This window comes from Eurypyga helias, unplaced genomic scaffold, assembly GCF_000690775.1.
Source record: "Eurypyga helias isolate BGI_N326 unplaced genomic scaffold, ASM69077v1 scaffold15930, whole genome shotgun sequence".
In the NCBI taxonomy this organism is placed as follows: Eukaryota; Metazoa; Chordata; class Aves; order Eurypygiformes; family Eurypygidae; genus Eurypyga; species Eurypyga helias.
The window spans coordinates 1-16,243 of record NW_010223913.1 but is presented as its reverse complement, the minus strand read 5'-3'; the positions used below and the strand labels follow the sequence as shown (position 1 = coordinate 16,243).

The 16,243-nt window shown below is 40.3% G+C and overlaps 1 protein-coding gene across 1 annotated transcript; it reads left to right on the top strand.

The window, feature by feature from the left end:
* Positions 1-207: 207 nt before the first annotated feature.
* Positions 208-15,997, top strand: LOC104504937 (core histone macro-H2A.1; the record flags this gene model as incomplete). The annotated part of the gene is made up of 3 exons (XM_010156869.1): positions 208-397; positions 14,172-14,278; positions 15,800-15,997. Coding segments are annotated over exons 1-3 (477 nt in total), but the record flags the coding sequence as incomplete, so codon positions are not given.
* Positions 15,998-16,243: the final 246 nt, after the last annotated feature.

Below are 16,243 nucleotides of genomic sequence, written 5' to 3'. Positions count from 1 at the left end.
AGTAAACATTCTGTGTAAAATTATTCTAGGTTCTTCTTGTATATACTCTAAAAAGGCAACTTGTCTGTATGTTTTAGGCACCCTAATGCACTGCCTCAAAATACTCATCTGTCTTGAAATTCAGTGTATAGTATTACAGCATCAGTCCCTATTGATAACCTTTTATCTTTTTTTTTTTTTTCCCCCTTAATACACAGAGCACTGATCCAGACCAGTACAGACAAAATGTCCAGCAGGGGTGGAAAGAAGAAGTCAACCAAGACTTCCCGCTCCGCAAAGGCTGGGGTCATATTCCCTGTTGGAAGAATGCTACGTTACATTAAGAAAGGCCACCCGAAGTACAGAATTGGTGTTGGTGCTCCAGTGTACATGGCTGCTGTACTGGAATATCTGACTGGTAGGTTTTGCTGAACAGTGTGGCAGTGAAAGTGCTAATAGAAATGGAATGTGCACAGAAAAGAAACGAAAAGGTTCCTCTGGTTTCGAGATGACTAAAAAAGTTATAGCTGAAGTAAGTGCTGTGCTGATCACAGGAGGTACTCCCACCCCTGCCTCAGAGCTTTGATGCCTTTTGCGCATTCCAGCGCTGGATTTGCTTTGACCTGTTGTAAACACTCTTCCACGTAGGCAGTCAGAAGGATTCCTGCTAACATCAATGCCTATGGACCTGGCCTACAGTGTTGCAGTCCTTCCTGCTCCAACTTTGTGCCTGCTGGCTTTGTTTGGGTTATAATTGTCTGTTAAGCATATACATTCCCTTTAAATGGAGAGTTTCTCGGTGTTTACAGAGGGCTGAGATTGCTTGCAGCATTGTTTAAACGTTTAGTTCAATTTACAGATTACTTTTGAGACCACATATGCTGTTTGCAATTTGTTTGAGTCTGTGTATAAATGCACACTCTGTTCATCTGCCCCGAATCAACATGGCTTATTTGCTTACATTTGTAGCCCTTTCTCTATTCCTTTCATCACACCAGGTTGAGCAGGCCTTAAATAATTATCTCATCCTCACAGTACCTTCTTGGGGAACAAAAGTATTATTTTTACTCCATGTAAAAAGAAGCTTCAAAGGAATAAAATGCCTTGCCTAAAGACGTACACAGCTAGACATGCAAGTAAAGATCTCCGCATCACAGTTCTCTCAGATGAGACTCAGCGTTGCAGGTTTACCCCACAAATATTACAGAAGTAGTCTTCTAATGGAAAATTCACCTCAACTGTAATGGCATCAACATTCAGACTTTTTGCAATATTGGTTTGCTTAAAATAAAATAAATTCTAAAAAATGGATACGAATAAACCACCAGTTCAGTCCCATTCCCATGGGCAGATTGGCTTTCAAGCATACACCTGTAGGCTAGAGATGTAGCAAAAAGCACAAGTGCTAGATGGATTGGTGTTCAGAGGCAGATTCTGTTAGCATGACTAAGGAAAAGCTTGGACTGGATCTCGTTTCTCTGGGCAGTGTTGCTTTTGACAGTGCATCTGCCACGTCAGTGTTCTCACTGCAGCAGGCTCGAGTGTTAGGAGGGACAGTAGTCTCTAAGCTGTAACAGTGCGCTGAGTCTCTGGGGAAGAGATGCAGTTCGTAATTCATAGAATCACAGAATGGTTTGGGTTGGAAGGGACCTTAAAGATCATCTAGTTCCAACCCCCAATGCTTTCATTTAAGCACAAAGTAGTAAAGTGAGTGGTTTAACTTTGCTGGCAGTATTTAATACCAAAGTGACCTGACTCTTAAAACAATTTTAGGTACACTTTATAATAGATATTGGCACTGATGAGCAGAAATAGGCTGATTTTTTTTTTTTCTTCTTCCCCTAAAGATAAAGACTGATAACGTTGGGCAATAATAAACAGAGTGCTTGTTTTCTGTAAGGTTCAATATTATGTTACTGATGGCTGAGAAAATTCAATTACCTTTTTTCTTCATGGTTTTCTTTATTTGGGCCTTTTCTTTAAAAGAATGCTTTTAAACTTCATAGATGGCCTTAAAAAACTTAACATTTCCTTCAGCTAGGTTCCTGCTTCCAGCAATAACTACCCAAATAAAATGCTACTTAGGGTGAGGGGTGCTTTGAATGCTGCCCTTTGAAAGAAGCAGCAATACAGGTGAGCTTAAGGCGCTGCTAATGAGCAGCACATGGTAGTGGTTAACTGGTTTGAAGTGTTTACTGAGGCACTGATGGCTTAGGCAGCACAGAATAGGCTGGGGAAATAAAGGTGTTTCTTGAACTGCTGTGCATCCTGGGAAACTGGCTGACGACATTTAACAACCAACCAAAAACATTTGCCTACATCGCTTCTTTAGGGGGGGAAAAAAAGGGAGAGGGGAAGGAGAGCTAAGGGGAAAGGTACCTTCTGTTTTTTCCTCCCTTTATTTGTAATCTGTTTGGGGTTTTTTGGTTTGTTGATTTGTTTTTTTCTCCTCTGAAGGCGAGGTAGGTATCCTACTATCCTGTATCTCAGGATTTTCTTTCATTCTTATATACAGATGTAGCTCAAAAGCATAGATTCTCTTTGCTTTCCTTACTGAGCTAGTAGTAGTCTTACATTTAATGACTGTTCCAGTCTGGTGGTGTTTATTTTCTCCTTCTCTTTCTGTAAGTCTTTCACACTCTATATAGTGTAATTTTTTAGCCTTTAATGCCCAGTGTGTTTTCTGAACTTCAGGTCATTCATCTTTTTCAGTATGATTTGAAACACTCCCTTGAAATGAGATGCTTGGAGGTTTTTGGTTTGTGTTCTTTTTACCTCTTGGCAGTTATTGCTTCACAAAACCAGAGAAGTCCTGACTTTTCTCCAGGAGAGATTTTAAAGATGCTCATGTCAGCACATGATCTGAGACTAAATCAAAGCATTTCAACCGTTTCAAAATTAGAGCAGGAACGTGACATAACAGGAAGGAGACCATGTGAAGTGGCATGCTAATAAATTGGCTAAATCAAAAAAAGCAATTCTGTGCATCCAGGAAGGAGAGGAGAAACTTAAAATATCAAAAGCAGTTGTAGGAAAGAACAACTTCAGAAAAGACTAGGAGGGGAAATGACAGAGACGTGACCTAATAGAGAGGAACCTACTAAGGTCTGAAAACTAGTTCATGTGTGTGCAGAATATGGCACTGACTTTAATCCTTTAGAAGATGAAGTGCTATATTTTGCTGACCTTTTCTGAAGTTGAACTCTGATGTAAATCTGAAATTAGCCCATAATGTGCTCAGATCTGGGATTTTGGTTTGTTTCAGTTTGAGATGTGAACTTCCGTAATGCTTCCAGCTGTGCAGATTTGGAGTTCTGTTCTGGATCCATCTGTCGTTATGACTTTATCCCCTTTATACTTTGAAGGTAACTTACTGTTACCATGTATGTGCTGCTGCCCATCCAAAAGTGAAGATACACATTCCGTGATTTCTTGCAGTGTATGGGGCCATTTGCGATTTAAGCAGAAACCTTCTTCAGTCTGTGCCCAGTGAAGCGCTTTTCAAACTGCCTTTATGTTCTTCTCATACTTCTGCACTAGCATGTGTGTGCCCGGTGCAGCTCCGTGGGCAGGAACACGCACTGGTTTAGCACACAGGAGTCAGTCTGCTTCAGTTACTGTGAACCGAATGTTGTGCATCTGCCGTGCTGCTTTTCAGCCTCTTGGCTTCTCACAACTTCTACCAGTGGCTGGCTGGAATACAGCTTCCCTGTGTTGTCTGTTACAGTAACTTCAATAATAATAATAGTACAGCTACTATCAAATTAGCTGTACAATTTGTCTTCTGGTCTTCAGCTAACAAATTGGTTTTCCTTATCTTACATTTCAATATACTTGATATATAAAGGGGTTGCAGAGTGAGTATTATCCTGCTCTTACTTAGTCACTTAAGGTTCTAGTTACCTACAAGTCATAGAATCCCAGAATGGTTTGGGTTGAAGGAACCTTAAAGCCCACCCAGTCCCACCCCCTGCCATGGGCAGGGACACCTTCCACTAGACCAGGTTGCTCCAAGCCTCATCCAGCCTGGCCTTGGACACTTCCAGGGATGGGCCATCCACAGCTTCTCTGGGCAACCTGTCCCAGTGCCTCCCCACCCTCTGCGGGAAGAATTTCTTCCTGATGTCCATTGTAAATCTCCCTTTTTCAGTTTAAACCTGTTACCCCTTGTCCTGTCACTACAGGCCCTTGTAAAAAGTACCCCCCAGCTTTCTTGTAGACCCCCTCATCAGCACACTCAGTGACTGCAGTTTGGTTTCTGAACCATATCACCTGCTTATTCTTTCCTGCTTTTCATCTGAGGAAATAATGTGTAATGTCCCCTGTAAACAGGATGCAAGTGTGTGTTCCTGGGTGAATGTGCAGAAAGTACCTTGGAGTTTTACCAATATTGAAGCAAGTGAATACACTTCTTTACCCTGGAGGAACAGTGTGGATGCTGGAGAACTATGCTGCGTGGTTCTTTCTTTTCCTTTTTTGCAGTAGAAGTTCATGCAGAACTGCCTATCTTGCAGGCAGTAGTCAGAATATTGGATTAATTTCTCCTTATGCTGCAGAACTAATTTTAAGCATTATCAACTGCTTTAAGCTGGCAGAAAGTACAGTGTAAGCAATTCCTTTTGTCTTCTTTCCTTACTGTGGCTCTTCTTTTACCATGGTTCGTTGGCTGTTTATCTTCCCTAACGTGTACTTGAGGAAACTGCAATCCGCTCCTTGTTTTCTCTGCAAAGTAGTGCGTTGGTATCAGTTTATGTCAAAAAATAAATACTAGAGTAGTGGAGAGGATGGCCACAGACTTCATTTGGGCATTGCAGCCACTCAGATGAAGTTGTGTGGTTTGTATCTGTCAGAAGTGGTCCAGCTATACATGTAATCAGGCATGCTCCTGTCGCACAAGTTACAATATAGTCCAAACTTTTTTACTAACTGAAAAAGACAGTCCTTTGTCCTTAATAAATAGAAACCTCTTGAGCGTATTTAAAGGCAGTAGGAACCAGGCCTGCAAGTGATTTCTGTTCCCCCTGCCCCCCATCGTCTTCTCTACATTGTAAATAATTTTCAATTGCCAAAATGTCATAGCAAATGAGGAGAAGGGGGAGTTTATAAAACAGCAGGAGAACAGGAATACAGAAGAAATGAGACTTTGATTTATATTTCTTCTGTACATACTGAAGTGAGGTAGGAGAAATGTTAAATGTCTGTTTTCTCCATTAGATTTTTTTCTCAACTGGATTTTTATTGCCCATTGTGTACTGTTGATCAGGTATTTTGTTAAAATGTAAAATAAGCACCTTTTGAATCCCACAGTTAGAATTGCACCTGAGTCATTCTGGTGCTTACCTGAGTTTTTGTCTTCAGGCTTTTTGGTGTCACTAGAATCCCTTAATAGAGGTTCATGTGCTGGAGCTCAGCTTGTTGCATTTTCATCTCGATTAATTTTCAATGTGGAAAACTTTCCGAAGCTAATTGCTGATTGGCTGCAAAGTGAAAGTACGTTTAACTGCTCCCTTCAGATGCTCACTTTCCGATGTGCAAGCTGATCAGCATGACCTGCTGTTCGCCTCTTGTGTTCTGCTTGCTGCTGAAAACTTTTACAAGATCACAGAGGAAAACAATGCCTTGCCCAGTTTGCCACAGCAGATGTACTGGTGAACTGATGTTTGAGGCAGAGGGGTAGCTTGGAGGTCCACAGTAAAAAAGCGTCAGGTTAAAAGCAGATGCAAGTTCCAGGCTTTCTACTAATGCAATAAATAACGGTCCTTAGGGAGTAATGAAATTTAAGAAGAGAATTAATTGACAGTATCTTTTTGATATGGTTAAAACGAGCATTCACTACCAAGATACTTTTCTTCTCCTTAAACAGGCAGCTCTAGACGCACTAATCCTTATTACGGTGTTGTGCCACAAACTGTGTCCCAGAAGAGGTTTAAAGTAAATTAGGGGCTTGTAGGACCCATGCCTTACCTGACCAAGCATGTAACTACCTCTTCAGATCCAGTGTCCTTTTAATATGGATTAATACTGGACCTAAAACACAGCAGGGTTGTTTAGGGCGATAGCCTTGCAAGCAGAGACCTTTTGAAAGGGCAAAGCTCCTTTGTAACGCTCCTCCTTTACGTAAGGCTTGTGTCATCCTCTTCGCAGAAGTGAGACTGTCACAATTTAAAATAGCTCTACTTGTAAGAAGTGCCCCTTTAGACTGAAAACTGTATTGTTACCAGTTGGTTGACCAACTTTCTGAATTTATGAGTTCATGAATCAGTCTGCTTCAAATGTATATCAATGAAGAGTTTTCTTTCACTGATAAGCCTTTCCTTGGCTCTAACTCTAAACACTTACGTATGTGCCTGTCTTAACTTGTAGTCCCATAAACGTTGTGGATCTCAGTCACAAATGCTAAGTGGATACAAAATTACTTGACTCAATTAGGCTCCTAATGCATTGCCTACCTCAAAATACTCATCAGTCCTGAAATTCAGTGTATGGTGTCCAATGACACAGATCAGGTTTGATGAAAAGCAATAAAGCAAAACCATTTTCTCATAATAAAAGCGCTATTGGTGCATGTCAACAAAGACACTTATTTCAGAGGGAGAAATATGCATCAGAATTTGCATCGTGAGGTATGTCATATTCAGATAATGTACAAAATGCTGGGCTGTGTTGGTTTGCTTTTTACATCGTGGCCACTGAATTATTTTCTCCTGTGGAAATGGTAAATTTTAGTTCTAGTTTAATATTCTTAGATCTAGAATTAAATACTTTTTATTCTAGTAACAGTCATTATATCTATTTATTTGACTAAGTTGCAGGAAAGTAATGACTTCTACTAGAAATTGCTGTTCAGTTCAATACTGGGATCACCCTCTGTTTTGAAGAATAGGGTTTAAGTGAAATGTAAAACAAAAATATGGCTGATTTGGCTATGCATGTTTTCTCTACCCTTATCTTTGTCTTAACTTGTATCTCTTGTTGAGAATAACGGAAGAATCTGTAAAGCTAAAGACTTCAACCCTTGATTCTTGGGACAGACAGTTGTAGCACAGACAGCTGGAAGGCAGGAAGACATCCTGCCTTTCTGGAGTAGTATGCAGTATTTAGCAAGCAGTTTCTGTCCTCAGATTTTCTCAAGCTTTAGAAGTTCCTACATCAAGTACAGTAAGCATGCTTTTTTACCCTTTTCTTTTTTCCACAAGTATTATTTAAGAATGCCCAAATTCACATTATGCTATGTGTTTGGTCTTCGGTCTTTTATCCGGAGTGTATTTATCCCTGAATTTCTTTCAGGGATGAAATTCTATTTGGATTCTTCAGTGCAGTCAAACAAAGTGCTCTATCATCAGTATAAACTTCATTGGGGAAAAATAAATGTAGAGGCTATACAGTGAAATACAATATTTTTAAAACAGGAGGTACCTTACCTCCAAGGAGAGAGGCTCATTACAGATACCAAACCATTCTGATTGCTTTCAGAAAACAGTTACCCATCCATGGAAATAAAATCTATTGAGGGACTAAACACAAAGGTGGCATTTCTAAGTTGGGAAACTGCTAAGCTGCACATGGCTGGAATCGGAGGGAATGTTCTGGAAAACCAGCATTTTAATTTTGCCTTTAATCCTCCCAAGCATCTGCTCGTGGGCACTGGCTGGGAACAGGCTATCAGGCTAGACAGATTTTTTGCTCAGATAAAGTTATAGCTAGTCCATATCTACCACACAACACCCAAAGCAATATAATTTTCCACATGCTTTGTTCTCCAGGCATAGATTTTTCCAAAAAAGATGTTGAACAGGCTATATAGTCACTCCTGTACTGCTTCTGTAATGGGGAAAAATACTTGTAAATATTGTTCTTCTAAATAATGAGTTATATTAGTTTACAAATACTTATATTTGTTATGGCTCCTGTTGCTTTCTTTTTATAAAAAGGCTTGATGAGGGGGAAAGGCTTTGAGACAACAGCAATTTAAAGAGTCATAATATTTGCAATAATAAACCTTGAATCCCACTTCCCTGGCTGTCAGAGACAGTCTCTAATAACACAGTTTCCTCCATCTGCCAGATCGCGTTGAAATGACTGCGCTAGGAAAAGGAGAGCACAGTACATATGGATTGCATGGGTTTTGGTCATTGCTTAGTGAAGTCTTTGCTGCTGACTGTATGCCTTGCTCCTCTTTGTAGGAGCATGGGACACACGCCCATGAGACACACAGACATTTCCCTTTTCAAGCCCAGTCATTGGAGACACTTGAGTAAAATCCAAAATTTCAATATGAAATCCTCTTCTCTTTGTTTTTTGTTAATAATGTTATTAATGTTCACTGCATCTCAGTAGATGATTGACATCTTGCACCTGACTGCTTTAATATTTAAGGATGGAGGTTCCTGCCTAACACGTGCCTGCAAAGGTCAAAGACTAAGCCAGGACCACGTCTTAGGATGTGAGTAGTCTCCTGTAGTCTGTAACAGCAGACCGAAGTGTACAGGCTGCACTTGATCAAGGTAGCGTCTGGCAGCAGTTATATTAATCATGTCTGAGTGCATGTCTAAAACATATGTAAACTGTTAGGAATAACAGCAAAGTGTAAACTGCTATAGGTGGAGGAAGCTCCACTGGAAAAGAAAGAAGGTTAATTTGAGTTAGATCAGGATGCTTTAACTCAGTGGAGAAGAAATGAGCTATCACTTTAAATTAGTAGCTGGGGTGTGGCTGTCATAATAAATAACATTTGAGATGAAATTCATTTTCAGGTTTCCCCGAAAAGTGATCTCATATACCTTTTACAGATAATAGCAAACTGAGAAATTTTAAAAAAATTAGGAAGTTAAATAACGTTGGATCTCTTACAAAAAAAATAATGGATGGTATTAAAGTCTAGAAAAGAGCCGAGCAGAAGTGTGAGTCAGATCAGAAGGCTCTAAGTGGAAGTGGCTTTTGTGGCCTCAACTTGAGTTTTATGTAAACAGCAGTCTGTCATCTGCCTCCCAGAAATGCAAAACTTACAATGACTTGGCAAAGCCAACAGTTTCTCCTTTAAGGGGCCTAGTTTTGATGCAGCTCAGACACTAAAGACTGAAGCATTTGGGGTTTTTTATCGCATCCTAAGAGAATGATTGCCCTGTTGAGAGTTGAGGTTTCATCAAGGCTTGTTCAAAGCGGTAAAATTTCTTGAATTGATTTTCACTGCATCAAATTTCCATGGCTTTGGACCAAGGCTGAGAACGGTTTTATTGGAATGCGTAAAGGGGAAAGTGTTGTTAAATGATTCTACCTTCACTCTCACAACTGCAGATTCCAGGGGGATTGGGTGGAATACACAGAGACAAGAATGCAGGAAACTCTTAACAGTCTTGGTTGATTGGGGTTGATTGGGTTAAAACCTTCCGGAATCATGTAAAATGATTCTGAAGTCAATAAAATGCTGATTGAAGGATGATTAATTTAAACTACAATAAACAGACTCCTTGTCATGTAGTTGGCTTTGTAGCAAATACATATTTTCTCAGTGGAATTGTATCAACATTCATTTTTCTTTGATTTCTGGATATTGTTCTCAATTTTCTTCTGAGGAGAGGTTTCAAACTTTTTTAGAAACCCCTGACTTGTTCCTGTTGGAACTTGCATGCTCAGAAACTGGCCTTGTGTCAGCACATCACCTGTTAGTTGTTAAGAGTTTCATTTTCAAAGCTATGATTTCATCTCCCTGAAGAGAAGGTGGACAAAGAGATTCAATGCAACAGCAGTGTTTTAGCTGGAGATGTAAACCAAAAACCCAAACATTTTTGGGGATGAACTCAGACCAGATTGAGTTCTGTGTTTACATTTAGAAAGTACTGTAGCTTGGAATGCGTGATAAGCCTTGTCATTTAGGTTTTAAAGGAGTTTTATTCACTAATAACCAGTAGTATTTGGTCTGAAAATTAGGATAAATGAACTAGAGCATTCTCCAGGAGTGAGAGAAGAACGCTTTTGCTTTTCTTGCCATCCAGGTCTGCAGTTGCTACTGTGCCTGCTTTGTTTAGGTCTAATAACGCTTTATTTCGCTTTAACCTTGTGTTGAATTCTTGGTCCAAAACATGCGAGTGTTGTGAAGTTCAAGGCAGAGCAGTATCACTGTGAAATGGGGAAATGCAGATAATGAAATGGGGAGCTTAGTAGGGTCCAAGAGGTGACAGAGATCAGACTCTCTGCGAGTAAAGGATGAGGAACTCACTGAAAACTTGCTTCAGGATGAGGTTTCTGTGGAGACTTCCAACGCTTTTTGGTTGTGTTTGAGTAGGAAATGCTTTGAGAACAGCTTTTCCTGTGGTCTTATCTCAGGCTTAAGTACAAAGATATATAACCTGTTTTCTTTTCTCCTTTAAAAATATTTAACTGCGCTTTTAAAAACCTCAGCAGAAAAAAAAACCAGTTTTGGTTCAAGTGCTGAGAACAGGCTTAGACCAGTTTTCACTGCCCATATCCATCTGCCTAGTTCTGAGCGTTGCAGGGGAGTTTTTTCATTTGATATAAAGGAGAACTACGTTTAGGCTAATTTAGGAGAGAAAATTTCTTAACTTTTAGAACTTTCTCTTCCCAGTTTAACCATTTACTTCAAAGATGACTGAAAAGGAAAATGTTGGTCACAACTATGTCTTTAGAATCAAAAGGATGTATTCATATTAGTCAGACTCTTAAGGCATCCATCCCTTTTCTTGCTACATACCAGTGTCCATACGTGAAACTATCACATGCTGACATGGCACTCCTACTTAATTTTTTTCTTTCCTAATGATATACTTCTTGCAGCTTTTCCACTATTTTTTTTTTTATGTCTGCAGTTAAAGCAATACATGTTGGTTTTGCTTTTTTTTGAAATTATTTTAAAGCACAGAAAAAGCCATCTGTGCAAATATAGAGAGTATCTCTTCATATTAACCCAAGACTGCAGTATGTAGTAAGTGAAGAATGATACCATCAAAAAGCTCGTAATGTTGAATAACTTGTGTATTTTCCTTATTTTTAGAAAAAACAGACCTTGGTGTTCAGTGCTTTCGTAAACTGTGCCTCATAGTTGCCTTTTGCCTGAGTGTTGGTGGTATAATTAGTCTCTAGGGGGGAAATGCCTTGTGTAAATATATGAAAGGCATGGAATGGAATAGACGTTACGCAATTTACATCCTTTTTGTGAGATCTCACTTTTGTAAAATGTTCTTGTTTTGGTCTTCTGGCTGGATAAATACAAGCTGAGTGAATCCTGATGTCATGGAAGCTCTAAACACCTTTTTTTTTTTTTCCCCCTGAGCATTACAAGCAGAGCTTTCTCTCTTGACCCTGTTCAGTTGCCAGAGCTGATTTTAGAATATCCATTCTTTTCCTCACTGTTGGAAGATTACCTTTGATGAAACGGAACTCTTCAGTGACTCAAACCTTTGAACTCAGTAGAACAGCACTTGCGAAGATGGGTCTGACCTGAGAATTTGGATCCAATCACAATTTTAAATACCTTTTCCCACCTCCTGCTCATTCCAGCTCCACACCTAAATCCAGTGTGATTATTCTGTAAACTTGAGTCAGCTCCCTTACAGAGAGTGCTAGATTTTCATCCAATTTAAAATTGGTTTAAAATATGGATGAAAAAACATTTAAATACTTAGAATTAGAGTAGCATAAACCAGATGTGAAAGTAAAGCTGGCTGCAAGCAAAATTCAGGCAAGTAGTCGGGATCCCATCCGGATCCAGAAATCCTTCACTTCTAGCATCTCTAAGTGCTCTGATCTGTTGGGTTTGGATGAGGTTGGTCACTGTCAGTGCTAAATCAAAAACTTGCCTATATTGGCTTCAGCTGGAATCCCTCCTCCTGTGCTGTTTTTAAACAGGGTAGCATCCCCCCTTGACCAGACCTGTGTGCCTAGCCGCGTTGTGCTGCTCCCTGGGCTGTGGATCTCCGTGCACAAGCAATACTTGGTTATTATTGGAGAGCTGAGACGGCCAGAAGAAAAATTCCACCCTCCATGCCCTCCTCCTCCTCTCGCCCTCTCCCCAGTCTCCTCTGTTGTGGTCCTCTGCGCCAGTGCAAAGCGTTCTGTTCCTGAAGGGGAAGTGGGGTACCTCAACTTCCCTAAAGGACCATTAGAAAACTGTAATTTCAAAACGAGTTTCCTGTCCAAGGAAGAGGGCTTAGCACTTATAAGAACAGTTCTCCACTGTACAAGGCAGACATTTTAGTTTTATGAGGAACAAATAAAACATTCCTCTCTGCTTTACAGGCATAACACTTTCTTAGACTCTTTAGTTACGAAATGACCTGTCTGCATAGTTATGCCGCTCAGCTGCAGAGAGTAACACGGCCCGACTGTTCGGCGGTGCCTGATGCAGCAAAGCGGCAGGGCCGAACCGAAAAGCAGCCTGCTGTTGGCAGCAAGTCCTTTCCCTGCTTTCCAGCCTCTAATACAATCTGAGACACAAACAAAAGGATCCCTGACCTAGAGAGGTGGAGATGGTGGCGTTACGGTCGGCTCGTCGCTCGGGAAGGGATGCAGGTCATCTGTCGCAGCAGTGCGAATGCAAGCCAAACCTCGTGTCTCTGAGCTGTGGCTTTTGCAAAGTTATGTGAGAAGGATTATGCCAGCTTAATTCAGTTCTTTGGAGGTGTGGAAAGCATAGTCAGGTTGACCTTACCCTGCTAATCCTTCTGTAAAAATAAATTAAAGCAATTGTTGTCAGCATGAAATGTTGGGTGACTTTTGGGGGCTTAGATTTAATATCCTCTCGCCCTATGATAAAGTTAGTAGTTGAAGAACACAAAAGTAGTGAAAGCTTACCAAACTCCTCAATGGAGCTTAACTGCAGAACATCCAGCAGCAGCTGTAAGTTTTCTGGTAGGTGTCATAACTAGCTTATTATGGGACTTAGGATGAAAAATAATTGGAGAATCATGTTAAATTCAGCCTAATGAAAAACCATAGTCTGTGCTCTATAGTATTACTTGAGATTTACTATGTGTTATGGGTAAAGGCATGTGGTCATGTGAGCTTTGATTTTAGTATTTTTCATTTCCAAATTAATGTTTTAATTCAGGTCTATTTGCCTCTAAAGCAAGTTTATGGGAGAGCTTTCATGGTATAGTCATTTGTTAAATATGAAATCAATCTCATTCCCTATTCTAATGTTAAATTTTAATATATTAAGTGTGTAAGAGGTATGAAAAAGGCATTTTCATTTTCTTTGTTTCTCATTTTCCAAATGTTACCAGGTGTGTAGAAGGAAATACACCAAAAGCAATAGCAAAACAGTCTGTACAGAGAGATGACAGGTTACATGTAACAGGGACAGCCATAGCACAGAACTGCAAAGTCAGATAAACAAGTTATATCACTTTGATTGTTCCCCAGACTTTCTTCTAATTAATTGCATTCGTTGCCTAAGAGCCTTAGTTGAGTTGAAGACAGATAAGTTAGCAGGTGATGCTCTAGCCTTTCACTTCATAGGCCCTTGCAAGGGAGCGAGTTCATCTTTCCTAATGTCAATAAAAGCCATCATATGGGCAGCTGTTAAATGTCAGGATGGAAATTTCTTCTAAGGAGATAATTTGCTTAGGAGCAAACAAACATGATTCGTCAATTACTTTTTCTGGACAGAAACTTCTCAAAGAGAGAAGACATCATTAAGTCAGGGTAGCTGCAGAGTTTGTATTTTCAGTGGCTTGACTTGGATGCGTGCTTACTTGCTCCCATGATGTTAAAAATGAGAAACTGAGCATAGTATCTTTTCCACTAATAATGAAGTAGAGGCCACGCAAGCGAGAGCTCACAATCATGACAGGTTTGAGGCAAAAAAACCCAGCTGTAGCATTTGTACATCTAATACTGTCGCCTGACAGGAGAGGGATCCTGGGAGTTGAACACACAGTAGCCTTCAGAAAAACACTGAGAAGTCAAGAATCTAGGGGAACTGCTTTAACAGGTCAAAAAGTAAATATAGTCTAGGCCACAGGACTTCCAAGTGAGCGTTTGCCCTTCAGTGATTAGACATTAAAAAGAAAATAATAATTTTAGGGTTAGGTGACTATTGAGGGTATTCTACAGCAGTTAGGAATAACGTGATATAATTCAGATGGCTTTTTGCATGGATGATAAATAACACATTGATTTTTTTTTTTTTTTGTAATGATCACAATATAATTAAAAGGGGCTTACTTTTTCCTCAGCGGAAATTCTTGAATTGGCTGGAAATGCAGCAAGGGACAACAAGAAGGGTCGAGTCACTCCTAGACACATCCTGTTGGCTGTAGCAAATGATGAAGAATTAAATCAGGTAAGAAAAATCTCCTCTGTGTGAGGGCCAGGATTTCCTTTAGGGCTTTTTAAATTGTCTTTCCATGTAACTTGAATTGTAACTCAAGACTTCTGCTTATTGAGTAGCCCACCAGGAAACAGCTCATTCACTCACTAGCACACTGCCTGTGTAACTAACTACGGCACTCAGCTTAATTATGTATTTCAGGCCTCTTAAAATGTGTAAGGACACAATGGAGATGTAATATGACATTTGCTCCTGTTATTACAACCACTTCTGCTGGAGTGGGACATTGTCATAAACTCTACAGAGACGTGGATAAAATCTTGTAGGTGTGGGTTTTTTTTGTTGTTTGGGCTTTCCCCCCTCCCCCTTAAGCAGTTTAAGACTCAGTGGGACCTATCCTCTTCCCATTGAAGTCTGTCATTGTGTCCACAGAATTAAGAGCTCTGGAACTGTTGCAAGGCTGTGTCTTTTGCTGATTCCAAGATGCCTTTAACTTAGCCAAAAAAAAAAAAAAAAAAAAAATTAGGCATTATTATTACAGTGTTGTGATGTCAGCCAGAGGCACTGGCTGGGATTAATGTACCTTTGTGTGAGGTGCTGTAAAAACACATCTGAAAAGATACTTTTTCCAAACCTGTGTGTCATGATGGAGCAGGAAATAAAAGTATTCCCAAACCAGCCTCCTTCTGGCTTTCTCTGAAAACTGGTAATACTTTCCACTCATCATCCCTTTGTAAGCTTGGAGCCTCACTGAGTTGTGGTTGGGGAGCAGTAAACACGAATCAGAAGGTGGGAGTACTTGGATGGCATGGCACTGTTTGTATCCTCCCAAATACTGAGTTAGTCCCAGTTAGATGTATAAAAAATGGGTTAAAGTGCTTTAAAACACAGAACATGATATATTTCACCTCTGCTTTTAAAGGCTTGAATGAACTGCACACTTTTGAATATTGATCTGCTTTTCTTCAACTACATAAAGATTTTTTTGAAGAAAGACTTCCAGGTATAGAGATTTGTATAAATGTTACCCTCATTTGAAGTTTCTTCTTCTAAGGAAAAAAATCTGTTTTACAAATGCACTTTCAAGAAAATTCAGCAGTTGGGACGTATAGTGGGTTCTCCAGCGTGGTACCAGCTGCAGTCCCAAACTGTGGACCTTGGGGTCCCCTTCCTCTCACACAGGCTGCCCCGTAAAGCCCTCAGGGCTGGGGCTGTCCTGTTCAGTCATAGCTGGGTAACAGTCTTCATTGCATGGCTTCCCAGAAACAGAGCTTGTGTGAACCCAAGAGGTACTGACGGTTACAAGCGTATGTGTGAGAGGAACACATGTTCCCTTTGTAGGTAAAATCTGGTACGTAAGCAACTCCAATTCATACATTCCGTGTCTCTCTTCCTCAGGGGTCATGTGTTGAGAAGCAGACAAGAACCACTTAAAACTCAGGCAATGTGCACAGTTGGCAGTAAACGCCATTTTCTGTTTATTAGAGAGTAAATGCTGAAATTTGTCATCTACAACTTTCACTTTTTTATTAGCTATTGAAAGGGGTCACCATAGCCAGTGGTGGAGTCTTACCCAATATTCACCCAGAGTTGTTGGCAAAGAAGCGGGGATCAAAAGGAAAACTGGAAGCCATCATCACTCCACCTCCAGCAAAGAAGGCAAAGTCTCCATCACAGAAAAAAACTGTATCAAAGAAAACAGGCGGCAAGAAAGGAGCAAGGAAATCCAAGGTAGAGTAATCCATTTATTTTAAATGCAAACAAGCTTGCTACGGGGAGCTGTAGGGAGCATCACGTAGGGTAGAGTTTCTGTTCCATGTGTTGTTAACAATAGTGATTTCAGTGTAGAATCACAGAATATTTAGGTTTGGAAAAGACCTTTAGGATCATCAGGTCCAGCTGTTAACCCAGCACTACTGGTACCACCACTAAACCATGCCCCTGCGTGCCTCGTCCACAGGTCTCTTAAATACCCCC